The following is a 13,208-nucleotide window of genomic DNA, read 5'->3' as shown; positions in this document are numbered from 1 at the left end:
AATAGATTTGTACCCCTAGGGGTTGACTACCCCTACCCACTGAAATAAGGGATGACACTACCCCTGCCACCTTACGATCTTTTCCTTCGGGCCCCATGTCGGTGAGGACCTTGAAGGATGGCAGGAGAGGCGAGGCGAGGAAGCAACAAGGGGGAGAGAAGGAGGGACAAGAACGAGCAAGTGCAGGGGGAGAGAAGGAGGGACAAGAACGAGCAAGTGCAGGGGGAGAGAAGGTTTGGATCTGATTGCTAGCCTGACACATTGTTGTCTCTCTTCCATCAGGATGAAGGGTTCGAAGCTTGCAGCAGCGTCTCTCGATCAGAACAAGTTTCAAAGTGATCCTCCCTTGCTCACAGTTTCTATCTTACCCTCTGATGTCTACAGCCTCAAACTTGATGATCAACCATCTCGCATTGATTATCATGCCATCGCAAGATCTATGCTCTTCCTCGCGCCGAAGGCTTCAAGTCAAAGCTCATGCGGCACAAAGGATGGGGTGCTGGAAGACGCATGCAAGGCAGCTGCGAAGATCTCAAGTCCCTCTGATGCTCCTTGCTCTTTCAGTCAAGGCCAGCAGGACCAGGACACCGCGCTACCATGTGCTGCTGAAGCAACATCTGTGTTGTCCGTCAATCGAGGTAGAAGAGGATCGGGGAGGGGGGGTGTAAAGCCTTTTGATAGGAGAAAAGAAGAAACAGATGATAGTAGCCAAGGATCCTAGTAGCATTCTTATTCACGAAGATGGGCTGATAGGGTACAGCGTTGACTTGTCTTGTTTTCTCAAGTGATTTCTTCGTCTAAGGCTCAAACCAAACTTCGAAACAAAAAACATCCGATTGATTGAGCCGAAAGCGTCAAGTGCGAGTTGTTGGCGGAGACTAGTTGCGGATGAAACTCACGGCGACATCTTGAAAGCGTCTGAAGCATCGTTGAAGAACTTGATCGAACCGAAGCCCTTGGTTAAACATGTTCACTTCGATGACTGCACGACGTTGCTTCTTGTAGACAAGGACGTGAGCGATGGCGAAAAAGGAGTTGAGGAGGGAGCAGGGCGACATGCTGAGGCAGAGGGGTTGATGAATGAAGATGGAGAGTTAGGAGCGAACCAGCGTCCTGACGGCGAACGCGATTACGATGGCGATGAAGTTGAATCATCCAAGAGGATGACAAGGAGGAGGCTGTACAAGAAAAGAGTGAGGAAGAAACGCTACACGCCGAGCGGCTTCAAGTTGCCCAAGATCGACGAGGAGGATGCTGAAGACTCAGACAGACGGAGCCTCGTCTCTGACCTTCGCTCTGCATTGACGTTTCTCCGTCAGAACGCATGGACCTCCAAAAAGATTGCAGATGGAGGAGGGGATGGTCAGGGACGAGAGTCTGAAGCAGTTGTGGCACAGGGATGGCAGGAGGGAATCAGCGACAAGGAATACGAGCACGTGTCTAGCGGGGACGCGTCCTGGTGCTGCGGGGCCGACATGGTGCTGCGAGAACACGACGAGAAGTTGGAGGGAGTCAGGAGCGTGTGGGACAGCAAGTTCGTGGAAGAGATGGAGCTGGCGGAGGAAGAGAGCGTGCGCGGACCTTTCTCGGGGGGGCATCGCAGGTTCTTCCTCTTGGCTCGGGTCCTGTTGGTGACAGAGCTCGCAGCCTCGTGCTCTACGTGTGCAACGTCACTTCCCTCCCTCTCGTCCTCGCCGCTCATGAGACCTCACAGCGATGCCGATGGCCCATGCAACCCCCTGCCAAGATTGACCCCGGGAAGCAGGTGGAGCCTCAACCCTCCTCCATCCTCCATCCTCCCTCCCCTCCCTTCACGCCCCCTCCCCCCCCTCTCTTCCACTCCCCCTCACCCTCCCGTTTCTCACCTCGTCCCATTTTCCCTTCTTCCTTCAACTTTTTCTAGCCACCTCATCTCCATCACCCAGCAGACATTTCTATCTCTTCTACTACCCGCCAGTGTCTCACGTCCTCAGGTCTGCATGGCTTGTGAGACTCGCGGCAGTCTCTTCACCCTCATCGACGGCAGCGTCACCTACAAGGCCTCGCTTGAGAGTGGCCTCTCGCAGGTTCGCTCCCTCGTCGCTTCCTCATGTCCTCTGCCTCTTTCTCCATCCCCGTCGCTTTTCGCCCTCTCGTGCTGATGACAAGCAGTTTGTCTCCTTCACCGTGCGGTGGCAGACGGCGGTGGGAGCATGGATCAAGTACAGCAGCTCGAGTGCGCAGGGCTGGGGGGTGGAGAGGGAGTACAGGAAGGGGAACCAAGGGAGGCACATCGTCACCCGCTGCTTCTTTACCCGCAAGTTCAGCCCGATGAGTCTCGGACTGCGAGACCTGACGCTGTCAGACCTGACCTGATGCTCCCTCACTCCCTCTCCTCCTCCCTCCTCCTCCCTCCCCTCCTTTCTCCTCCTCCCTCCCCTCCTCTTCCTTCTCGCCCCTCCCCTCCTTCCCCTTCCTTCTCGCCCCCTCCCTGCTTCCCTCTTCCTTTCAATCCCTCCTCTCGCCTCCCGTGGCACCTGACTGTAAGTGGTGCAGAGGAGGACGAGAGCTCGGGTTTGTGATGCTCGACACTTCACTGGACGAGAGGATCGCAAGTCGATTTCATTGCACAACTGAGAGGTAGGGGCGTCTTGAGCGCCTGCTGGGGTCTCACCGGCATGGCAGAACGGCAGCGATCAGCGCATGGCTCAAGAGCTTGCTCGAAGGCTCTCACGCGCATCGCCTTCACTTGGTGATCCTCCTGGGGGTACACGCGCAAGACAGCAAGACGAGCCTGATGAACACGCTTGCGGGGGAGATGGGATTCCACCACCTCCTCTCGCATGTGGGGCCGCGTTCACTCGGAATCACTAGAGACAGCGGCATCCTGGTCTGTCTCTCCTCCTCATCCTCTCGTTACCTCCCTTGCTTGTCTCCCTCCTTTATGTTTCTTGTTGCAGTCATTCACGTGTCTTGCTGTGTGTTGCCAACTCGCGTGCTTTCCTGTCTTGTTGCTCGTCTCGCTTTCTTTGTCTTCGCTCTCCTTCTCTTCATCTCTCGTCTCTTCCCCTAACTTTCTTTAAGGTTGCCTCGCGTCATCCGCTCCTCTGGCAGAGCTTCGCTCCCTTCCCCAAGTCTCTTCCTCCTCTCCCGTCCTTCTTTGATCACAGTGCAGGCATGAAGGCTGCAGTCATCCGGCTCTAGCACTCCCCAGGGGAGCTTACGGCGGCGTCGCTTCGATGCTCGTTGACGTGACATCTGTGAGACTCGTTGCTGTCGTTCAATCCGAGACACATCTGAACCTTAACGGCTCGCACGGGCATACATCGCCTCTTGCTCTTGCATCTGATAACTTCTTCTATGTTTTGTGCTCCTCTCTGCTGCTTGTGCGCTTGTCAGGTTGGCTCTCTCGCTGATTCTCATTTTCAGCTTCTCCCTGGCATGAAGCTTCTCCTGTCCGTCACTTCCCTTCCTGCGCAGCCTCTCCTTCATTCTGCCGCAACCTCAGCGCTGCTGGAGGCGATAAAGACTTGCAGCTCTTTGGGAGGGGAGGGGAGCATGGGCCTTGTTTTATGCGGCAAGTTCGAGTCTTATCCTCTCCTCCGCCTCCCACATGCCGACAGTCCTCGACTCATCCTTCGAGACCTTTACCCGTCAAACCATGTGAGCACCTCACGCTATCACCTGGTCATAACAACTCCTCCTCTCCTTCCCTACTTCCTCTCCTTCACTCATTTTCTGATTTCCTCTGTCGCGTTTCTCCTGTCACGAGCTCCTTCTCCTTCTCCTCGTCTTCTCTCTCACCCACGTGCAGGCCGACTGCCATCAGCGGCTGCCGTCCGTGGGAGCTCTAAGCGGGTCAGACAAGACCAACACCTGGGATCGCTTCCGCAACTCTCTCGCTGCCTCCGCATGCGAAAACAAGCAAGGGTTCCCTCTGCCATGCCGCTGCAGCGCTTTCTTTGCCGTCGACGAGCTACAGGCATCACCACCAGAACCACCTTCTCCTCCTCCCTCCCACCCTCCTTCACAGCAAACACCTTCTTGCCCCCTCACTCCTCCTCCCCACCCTCTTGTCGTTGATGCTGATATCGGAGGACACGTGCTAGAAGGGCCCAGGCAGGAGGATGGGAGCAAGCAAGCTGGAGGGTGGATTGGGTGGAGGCGTAGCAGGGCTGGAGGATCAAGTAGCAGAGGCGGCGGCGACTGCAGCAAGAAACCTGAAGGAGGTTCGTGGCTGCAACGATGGATACCGCAGAGACACTCGACTTGGAGAGAAGAAGCAATGCCGCGAGGGGCTGGCGACCTGACGAGCCCTGAGAACCTGCAGGGAAGAGAGGAGGGAGCAGAGCAGAGCAGAGCAGAGGACAGCACCGGTCCACCTCAGCTCATCGTTGGAGAGCCTTCTCAAGTCGCCTTCAAGAAATTCGCTCGACTCGAAAGCGTGCAATACTGGTAAGAAGAAGCAGAGAGGGAGAGGAGAGTCATACGGCAGAAGAGGGAAGGGGGGGGCGGGAGGTAACTGACAAGACGAGCAGGGCGTCAAGCTTGGGTTCCACAAGTGTCTCACAACCGTCAGATCATTCAGCGGTGAGCACCAAACGAACTTTGTTCTTCTCCTTCACCCCTCCTGCGTCTCATCTCTGCCTCCTCCTCCTGTCTGAGCTTCAAGTCTCCTTGCCCTCTTGCTCTGGACTTTGACGCCCCACTAGGTGTTTGGGTTGATCAAGATAAACGAGTAGCAACGAAGTGTAAAGAAATGGGGTATGCTTTCATCAAATTCTCTCCTCCTTCACCTCCAGCACTTCCTCAAACGTCTCCTCAACAAACTCATACAAGTCCTCGTCGTCTGTCAAGCATCCACGCAACTCCCGTCGCTCCTCCTGCGCATCTTCAGTTTCATGTGTGTCAGCAGCTCAGAGAAAGCCAACCTGCCATTGCATATAGAGCTGCTTGCGGATCGCTTCTCCTTCCTCGAACGTCTTTCTCTTCGCTTCTCGCTCACGCAAATGGGCTGCAATAGCGTCAGGATAAGAATAGCGCTTTGTCTCTCCTTCACCTGTCTCCGCGAGCTCTTTGGCTTTGCGATCCTCTTCCGTGTACCTGAACAGATTCAGCATCGTTGTGAGCACGAGAGGCAGCCAGCCTTCACCTCTGCGAATATTCAGCCAGCTGCTTGCGAATCTCTTTCTCCTGCTTCGCCGTGAGCAGCGAAGGAGGTCGAGGTCTCCACAGGAACTGCAACAAGCATGACAAGGCTGCTCGCCCTCGACTCGACTCTCATCCACCTGAAAGAACTTGTCCTTGGCTGTGCGCAGCTGAGGTCGACCTGCGAAATTCCATATGGTATAGCCGTTCTCCATGGGCTGGCGGAAGGCAGAGACATAGGTGCATACGTAGCGGCCAGTGGGGTCCCACACGAGATCAGTGCAGAGGAAGTGCTCGTCCTCGTTCATGGACTCCATCTCATCCACGTTGTAGAAGTTGAGCATGCCATTGAGGTTCTTGAGCCCCGCGAGCACGATGTGATGTCCCATGGGCGACCAGAAGAGCTCGTTCACTGGCTTCTTCTCCAGCGTCTTCAGCAAACTCACCGCAGCCTTCCCCTCCTTAAGCATCGTGTAGAAGCTGATGTCAGGCCGAGGCTGCTCGCCATGGACCAAGCAAAATCGGTGGCCCTTAGGCTCCCAGGCGAAGGCAACGACACTGTCCTTGATCTCGAGCACTTCAATAGGGATATCTCTCTCCTTGATGCGGAAGAGCTCAAAGCTGTAAGTCGTCGTCTTCTTCGACTTCTGCCTGTCAACTTTGACACACAGGTAGGTGCCATCAGGATGCCAATGCATCTGGATGTCACTAACACTGAACAGATTTTTCTGGCGGAGCTCTTTGCGGGAGGGAACCTGCCCATCACCATCACAGGAACCATGACCATCGAAACGCCAGGCTGACACTCAACAGCACGAGGAATTGGACATAGGAAGGAACATCGAAGTCAACAAGATGACATGAACGCTTGCCTCTATGAGTACAACTCTGGCTGGCGTCTGGCCATCACCAGATCCAGGAACAAAGGCGGCCATAATATTCTGGCTCGGCGACCAATGAAACTCTTTTACACCCTACGGAACAGCATCAATTTGAATCTCACTGTACGACAAGAGAGTTCTCACTGGAAGCTTGAATGATTTCTTATCTAGCAGCTTAAAGTCTTCGGTAGAATAGACCTGCACAATCGAATCAAATAGCTCGTCATCAGAAACATGATCACCTGAATACTCTCATCTGCAATCTTCGCAAAATACTTGCCATCATGCGACCACTTGAAAGGCTCAACAGGTTTGTCCTTTGCTCCATCGTTCTTGAAGCCTCTTTTCTTCTCTCCTGTTCGAACGTCCCATATTATGATCGCATTTTCTTCTTCCTTGTCGCTTGCACGGTCTGATGTATCGGTCAGCACGGTCAGTGAGCACACAAGCAGGGTCAGACCAGCCCAAGTGACTGTGACGAGGTAGGTCTCGCAGGGAGAGAAGTCTACCAACTTCACATTGTTGTGCATGAAACGTCCAGCTGCTTCGAAGTTTTGGCCTCCCCAAAGACGAAGACCAGGGCGATGGAAGGTAACGACGTAGGTGCCATGTGGGGACCACTGATGCCCTGCAAGGATGACGTCTTCAGCAGGGGCGACTGTCAAGGGTCTTCACCTGTGTCTGTCCATTTCTTGCGAGAAAACACAAGCCTGTCAGATTCTTTGACATCGACGGTGTCGTTCCAATAAATCTCAGATTCGTCGGTGTAACGGATAACGTACTAGAGCATCCTTCAGAGAAGGAGAATTTCTTGCGATCTTTGTACCTGATCTCTTGCCTTTGGATCGAGCAGCCACTCGCGGAGATTTCCTCTCTCCTTGTATTGTGGTGGCTGAGGCGCCTCATATTGGTCGGGGACATTCACTGGCCAACAAATTTTCGTCAACACCCAGTTTGCCACTAGTGTCGGCGAGACCGATGCGATGGAACTCCGGGAACCGGCACACACTAAACACATGGTTCTTGTCAAGCTTGTGCCCGTCAGTCTGTGATATCCATGATCATGTAACATTGGCCATGCTGTCAAGCCTCGTACCTGCTCAACCGCCATGACGGCAGACTTTTTGTCCACAAACTCAATGAAAGCAAATCCCTTCCCAGCTTTCAACTCGTGCACAATCGCATACCGCAAAAACTCACTTTGCTCATTCCCTTCTCGTCATCCATGGGCATGTGAAGCCCGTTGTAATCGCCATCCTATCGCAAGTCAGCCATGGTCCCCAAATCTCAGCAAACAGCAGCAACCTCTACGATCGCTCCGATCTTGGAGTAAAGCTTCAACAAGATACCAGCAAGCTTCTCCACCTGAGTCATGTCTCTCATTTCCGAGCACTTGAGCTTGAAGTCGCAGTGACACAATCAGATTCAGACCTTCTCTGGAGGCACAACAGGGAGGTTATCCACCACAATTACGTTGTCCATCGAAAGGTCAAGCTCCTGCAATTCAATCATGCTTCAGCGAAATGCCATCATCTTGAGCAAATAACTGCCTTGGTGAAAGGAACGTCGTCATCGTCATACTCGTCACGATTGTCTCCAGCCATGTTCCTGGAAGGTGCATATTTCAATCAGTGAATAAAAGGTGTTATCTTTTTTTCCACACATATATGACACATGCCAATCAAAATAGCGGGATTCATTGAGGATACCATTCTTAGTTTTCGTCTACACATTTCTTTTTTCGGAATTCTGAAGAGTGCAGAAGCACCCTTGCTGCACATAAAAGCTCCATAGCTCGTATCTGCATCTGCCCGACCCCTCGCATTGAACCTTCTGGCATTTACGTTATCTCACAGCATCTCGACTATCTCTCCCTCAATCCGTGTCCTCTCTTCATACAACCCCTCTATCTTTCCCTCAGTCTTTCTCCCCCCTCTCCCCCGTTGGCTTCACTGAATCCCTGTCTGCATGCGCGTGCCGCGTGGCATTAGAGGCAGGGATAGTACGGGTGGGTACTGACACCTCAGGGGTAGACACCAGGATGGTAGCATGAATCAGAGGGGTGGCTATTGCAGGGTCAATCACCCTTGGGGTTCAATTTCCATTGAAATTGACTGATGAGGACCGGTACTTTTCCTTTGCTGAGGACCCTACCTGATACAATAATTCACCCACCCCACTATTTCCTAGTGTATCCCTACCCTAAACCCCCCGGACTCCTCGTGGCCCAAAAAAGATGAATCGCTCCAAAGCTCCGGGCCCGGCGGCAGAACTTGGCAGCAAGCAGCAGTGCCGGCGCCGGACTCACTGAGTCACTGCTTGAGTGCACGGTGCCAGGAAAGTCGGGTCCCGGCACAGTGCGTCGCGGCCGGGCAGCAGCGGGGCCGATGTTGGTGTCACGAGTCGCCCCGGCTTGTTGACTCTAATGCAATCAGTCCGATCACTGGCACGGTGAACTTAGAGCGGCGGCGGAGAACTCGGCGAGTCGGAAACCCGGGCCGTCGGTCCGTCCCCGCGAGTCCGTTCACACCGCCACCGTGCCGACGGTGCGGTGTTTGCCACAACTTGATATGCGGTTCACCTGTACTGTCTCGTGCCAGCAGCCTGCCTGATATGAACCAGCACGAGACATTGTCCGAAACTTGTGACACACCAGGCGGCAAACAGCCGCTAGCGGCGATGTTCCCGCCGCGCACTCAGGTTCGGAGTCCGGGGGCGCCCGGCCGCGCCGGGCGCCGGGCTCGGCGGCCAGTGACTCGCCGGATTCGCCCCTCGGAGGCTCCGCCAATATGATCACTGCGGCCCGGCTCGCGGCACTGACTGGCAAGTACGGCGGACTGCCTATCGCGGCAGGCGCTGGGACTCCCCCCATACTCAGGCTTGAACACTCTGCCAGGCTGGAGAAGCAGCAGCTGCTGCTGCTGCTTCTGGTTGTGGCCACTGAAGTTCGTTCAACGGCTGCGCGGCTTCGCGCTTGGGCTGGCCGGTGCCGCTTTTCGGGCTTGTGTTTTGTGTGTGATTGTGCAGCTTCTCGCTGTGCGCTGTGTGCCTGGAGGTTTAGCTTGTTTCTGCTTTGTTTTGCTTGAGGCACTTTTTACCTTCTGCCAGTAAATCCATTGTAGGCTCTTGCGGCCATGAGGATGGGAGGGTACCTGCCGTCCCGGAGTCCGGCGAGAACGAGGATCCACACTGTATCTACTCCTCCTCCAGTGGTCAGTCGGCTGCCTCCGGGTATCGCGTCTAAGGGATTTTCTTCCTCCTGCATGCTCCTGCTGCTTGTTGCTTGATTGCCTGACCCTTAGGCTGCTTGTCTGCGCGGCTTCGCGCTTGGGCTGGCGGTGCCGCGTCTGGGTGCCAGCAGTGCTGGTTCTTTTCGGGCTTGTGTTTTGTGTGTAACAATGGATTTACTGGCAGAAGGTAAAAAGTGCCTCAAGCAGAACAAAGCAGGAACAAGCTAAACCTCCTGGACGCAGTGTGTGATTGTGCAGCTTCTCGCTGTGCGCTGTGTGCCAGGAGGTTTAGCTTGTTCCTGCTTTGTTTTGCTTGAGGCACTTTTTACCTTCTGTCAGTAAATCCGTTACTTTTGGTCTTGTTTTGTTGTGTGTGTTTGTGCAGCTTCTCGCTGTGCGCTGTGTGCATGCAGGTTAAGCTTGTTCTTGCTTTGTTTTTTTGTTTAAGGCACTTTTTACCTTCTGGTAAAAAATGGAAGCGTCCCCGCCAGCCTCCCTCCGTCCGCTGCCCCAGGCGGACCCCCGGGCAACGCCGGCTCCTTGTCGGCGGCTGCCCTTTCTCCGTCCGCGGCCGCCCGCTTTCACGGTGGCGGCAGCGGACGTCTCGACAGTGGTCAGTCGGCTGCCTCCGGGTATCGCGTCTAAGGGATTTTATTCCTCCTGCATGCTCCTGCTGCTTGTTGCTTGATGGCCTTCTGCCAGTAAATCCATTGAATGCTTGTCTGCGCGGCTTCGCGCTTTGGCTGGCGGTGCCGCGTCTGGGTGCCAGCAGTCCTGGTTCTTTTCGGGCTTGTGTTTTGTGTGTGATTGTGCAGCTTCTCGCTGTGCGCTGTGTGCCAGGAGGTTTAGCTTGTTTCTGCTTTGTTTTGCTTGAGGCACTTTTTACCTTCTGCCTGTAAATCCATTACCCGCCCCTCGGGGCGGGCTGCCTCCGGGTATCGCGTCTAAGGGATTTTATTCCTCCTGCATGCTCCTGCTGCTTGTTGCTTGATGGCCTTCTGCCAGTAAATCCATTGAATCTCTTAGGCTGCTTGTCTGCGCGGCTTCGCGCTTTGGCTGGCCCCGGCGCTGCCGCGACTACCGGGTGCCAGCAGTCCTGGTTCTTTTCGGGCTTGTGTTTTGTGTGTGATTGTGCAGCTTCTCGCTGTGGACTGTGTGCCTGCCGGTTCAGCTTGTTCCTGCTTTGTTTTGCTTGAGGCACTTTTTACCTTCTGCCAGTAAATCCATTGCCCGCCCCCAGGGGCGCTGCCGAGGGGTTCGCCTGGCTAATAGTGGATTTACTCAGACTACCTACCCTGACATGATCTCTTGTGAAACATACCGGTGGTGTAGAGGTGATAGTCGAGGGAGCACTGCCAGCCCACGGGAATTGCTGACATTGACAGTACAAACTTAGTACGGAGGGGGAAAGGGGATCCTGATACAAAAATCCGAGGCTTGAACCCGGTAAAACTCAATTATACCTCGGTACAAACAGGCTAGCCTGGTACAAACAAATCCAGTCGAGAACCCAATGGAAGGCAATGCCCAAGGACCGGCGTGACCCGACCGATGCCGGGGAGGAAGCAGGCGAGCTCGGACAAGCAGCAAGCACCCCAGTGGTGTCGAGCTCTCCGGAGGCACCCGACGTCACAGTGAGGGACGGAGACGCCTCGCCAGCTCCGCGCCGATCGTCGGCGCCACTCGACGTGTTTCCCCCATCGGAGTGGGAGACCTCCGGCGAAGACTCCCCCTCGGGCGACTCGACAAAGTCCGAGGAGGAGCTGTCCTCTGGCTCGAGAAGTGCTTGCGCCCGCAAGGGCGTCATGCGCCTCGCACCAGACAAGAGCGCCTCCAGCGTCAGCTGCATGGTGAGGCGCTGATAGGTGGCGGCGCGTTTGCGAGCCAAGACCTCAGCAGCAGGTCGGTCATCAGGCACGAAGTGCCGACCAAACGCCGCATCCTCAAGAGGCATTGAGCGCTGAGCAATGATGTCCGCGAGATACCAGATGAAGCGGAGGGTGTCAGGATGCAGGGTACCGTCCGTCGAGATGGCAAGAGGGATGAACGCTCGAGGAGGAGTAGTCATGGCATATGCAGCGCGATGTTTGCGAATCTTCTCAGACGCTGCAACATGGAGGGCGTCGAGGTTGACCTCCCCCCACTTGGTCAGGTCGGCAGAGCTACCAATGTAAGGGTGGACCAACGTCACGTCCGCCATCAAGCCCTCGTACTGCTCGGACCCTCGAGGGTAGTACCTCGAGACTCGCATCGGAGAGTGGCTCAGGTCACGCTCAGGAAAATGAGCGAAGATGGTAGACTGCAAGACCCTATCCTGCGACTTGAGCGAGTGTGTCCTGCGGCTGTGCAAGGTGAGGATATCACGCTGCTGATCGGTCAGCGCAGCGCGAGCATGCACATGGCGAGGGAAGACGCGCATGACAAGAGGGGTCACATTGCGCTGCGCAGGCGGAGAAAATGAAGTGCTCATGAGACGAGTCGACGAGAGCGCGCAAACCACAGATGCCGGGGGGCGTCCTGCGTCATCAGGCACAGCAGCCGGGGCAGGTGGGATCGCCGCATGCAGGTATAGGATTTACTGGCAGTGCAGGAGGAATCAAATCCCTTAGACGCGATACCCGGAGGCTTGGAGGCAGCCGACTGACCACTGTCAGTCGAGACATGGAGATAGGATTTACTGGCAGAAGGTAAAAAGAGACGTCCGCTGCCGCCACAAAGCGGGCGGCCGCGGACGGAGAAAGGGCAGCCGCCGACAAGGAGCCGACGTTGCCCGGGGGTCCGCCTGGGGCAGCGGACGGAGGGAGGCTGGACACAGGAACACGGCGAGGATTTACTGGCAGAAGATAAAAAGTGCCTCAAGCAAAACAAAGCAGGAACAAGCTGAACCGGCAGGTACCGCTCGAGGTAGTCCCCCTCGCTAGCCTCCGAGTCAGCGGTAGCCGAGTCAGCGGTAGCCGCCCGTGACGGCGGCGACGCCGCAGCAATGCCCAAGGACCGGCGTGACCCGACCGATGCCGGGGAGGAAGCAGGCGAGCTCTCAGGACCAGCAGCAAGCACCCCAGTGGTGTCGAGCTCTCCGGAGGCACCCGACGTCACAGTGAGGGACGGAGACGCCTCGCCAGCTCCGCGCCGATCGTCGGCGCCACTCGACGTGTTTCCCCCATCGGAGTGGGAGACCTCCGGCGAAGACTCCGCTGAGCAATGCCCAAGGACCGGCGTGACCCGACCGATGCCGGGGAGGAAGCAGGCGAGCTCGGACCAGCAGCAAGCACCCCAGGCAGCGGAAAGTATAGGATTTACTGGCAGAAGGTAAAAAGTGCCTCAAAGTGGTCCTACTTTGTTCCATTGTTGTTCTGCTTATGGCACTTTTTACCTTGTGCGAATAAAACACAGATAGAGGGCAATGGATTTACTGGCAGAAGGTAAAAAGTGCCTCAAGCAAAACAAAGCAGAAACAAGCTAAACCTCCTGGCACACAGCGCACAGCGAGAAGCTGCACAATCACACACAAAACACAAGCCCGAAAAGAACCAGACGCGGCACCGCCAGCCCAAGCGCGAAGCCGCGCACACAAGCATTAGCAGCCTAAGGGTCAGGCAATCAAGCAACAAGCAGCAGGAGCATGCAGGAGGAATAAAATCCCTTAGGCACTTTTTACCTTCTGCCAGTAAATCCACTATTCGACTGACAGTGGTCAGTCGGCTGCCTCCGGGTATCGCGTCTAAGGGATTATATTCCTCCTGCATGCTCCTGCTGCTTGTTGCTTGATTGCTTGACCGCTTCGCGCTTGGGCTGGCGCTGCCGCGTCTGGGTGCCAGCGCTTCTCGCTGTGTGTTGTGTGCCTGTGGCGGCAGCGGACGTCTCGACTGACAGTGGTCAGTCGGCTGCCTCCGGGTAAACACGTCGAGTGGCGCCGACGATCGGCGCGGAGCTGGCGAGGCGTCTCCGTCCCTCACTGTGACGTCGGGTG

The 13,208-nt window shown here is 55.7% G+C and overlaps 2 protein-coding genes across 2 annotated transcripts; one reads left to right on the top strand and one right to left on the bottom strand.

The window, feature by feature from the left end:
* Positions 1-117: 117 nt before the first annotated feature.
* Positions 118-4,289, top strand: GUITHDRAFT_140815 (hypothetical protein; the record flags this gene model as incomplete). The annotated part of the gene is made up of 14 exons (XM_005829871.1): positions 118-233; positions 283-638; positions 682-754; positions 803-1,603; positions 1,648-1,765; positions 1,974-2,066; positions 2,152-2,339; positions 2,536-2,619; positions 2,665-2,869; positions 3,064-3,113; positions 3,155-3,239; positions 3,379-3,642; positions 3,794-3,909; positions 4,103-4,289. 14 exons carry the CDS (start codon positions 118-120, stop codon positions 4,287-4,289), a joined length of 2,736 nt encoding a protein of 911 aa, XP_005829928.1.
* A 465-nt stretch (positions 4,290-4,754) lies between these two features.
* GUITHDRAFT_110994 (translation initiation factor 3, subunit B) lies at positions 4,755-7,612 on the bottom strand (the record flags this gene model as incomplete). The annotated part of the gene is made up of 17 exons (XM_005829870.1): positions 4,755-4,862; positions 4,911-4,993; positions 5,039-5,082; positions 5,132-5,217; positions 5,268-5,882; positions 6,012-6,101; positions 6,153-6,206; positions 6,251-6,420; positions 6,469-6,636; positions 6,684-6,789; positions 6,835-6,932; positions 6,985-7,054; positions 7,105-7,161; positions 7,209-7,265; positions 7,314-7,373; positions 7,440-7,505; positions 7,556-7,612. The coding sequence occupies 17 exons, from the start codon at positions 7,610-7,612 to the stop codon at positions 4,755-4,757; spliced, it is 1,989 nt and encodes a 662-aa protein (XP_005829927.1).
* Between the last annotated feature and the right edge of the window lie 5,596 nt (positions 7,613-13,208).

The sequence above is a fragment of the Guillardia theta genome (genome assembly GCF_000315625.1).
Source record: "Guillardia theta CCMP2712 unplaced genomic scaffold GUITHscaffold_49, whole genome shotgun sequence".
Classification (NCBI taxonomy): domain Eukaryota; class Cryptophyceae; order Pyrenomonadales; family Geminigeraceae; genus Guillardia; species Guillardia theta.
The sequence above is the reverse complement of the archived record's forward strand: the minus strand, read 5'-3'. Positions and strand labels throughout refer to the sequence as shown.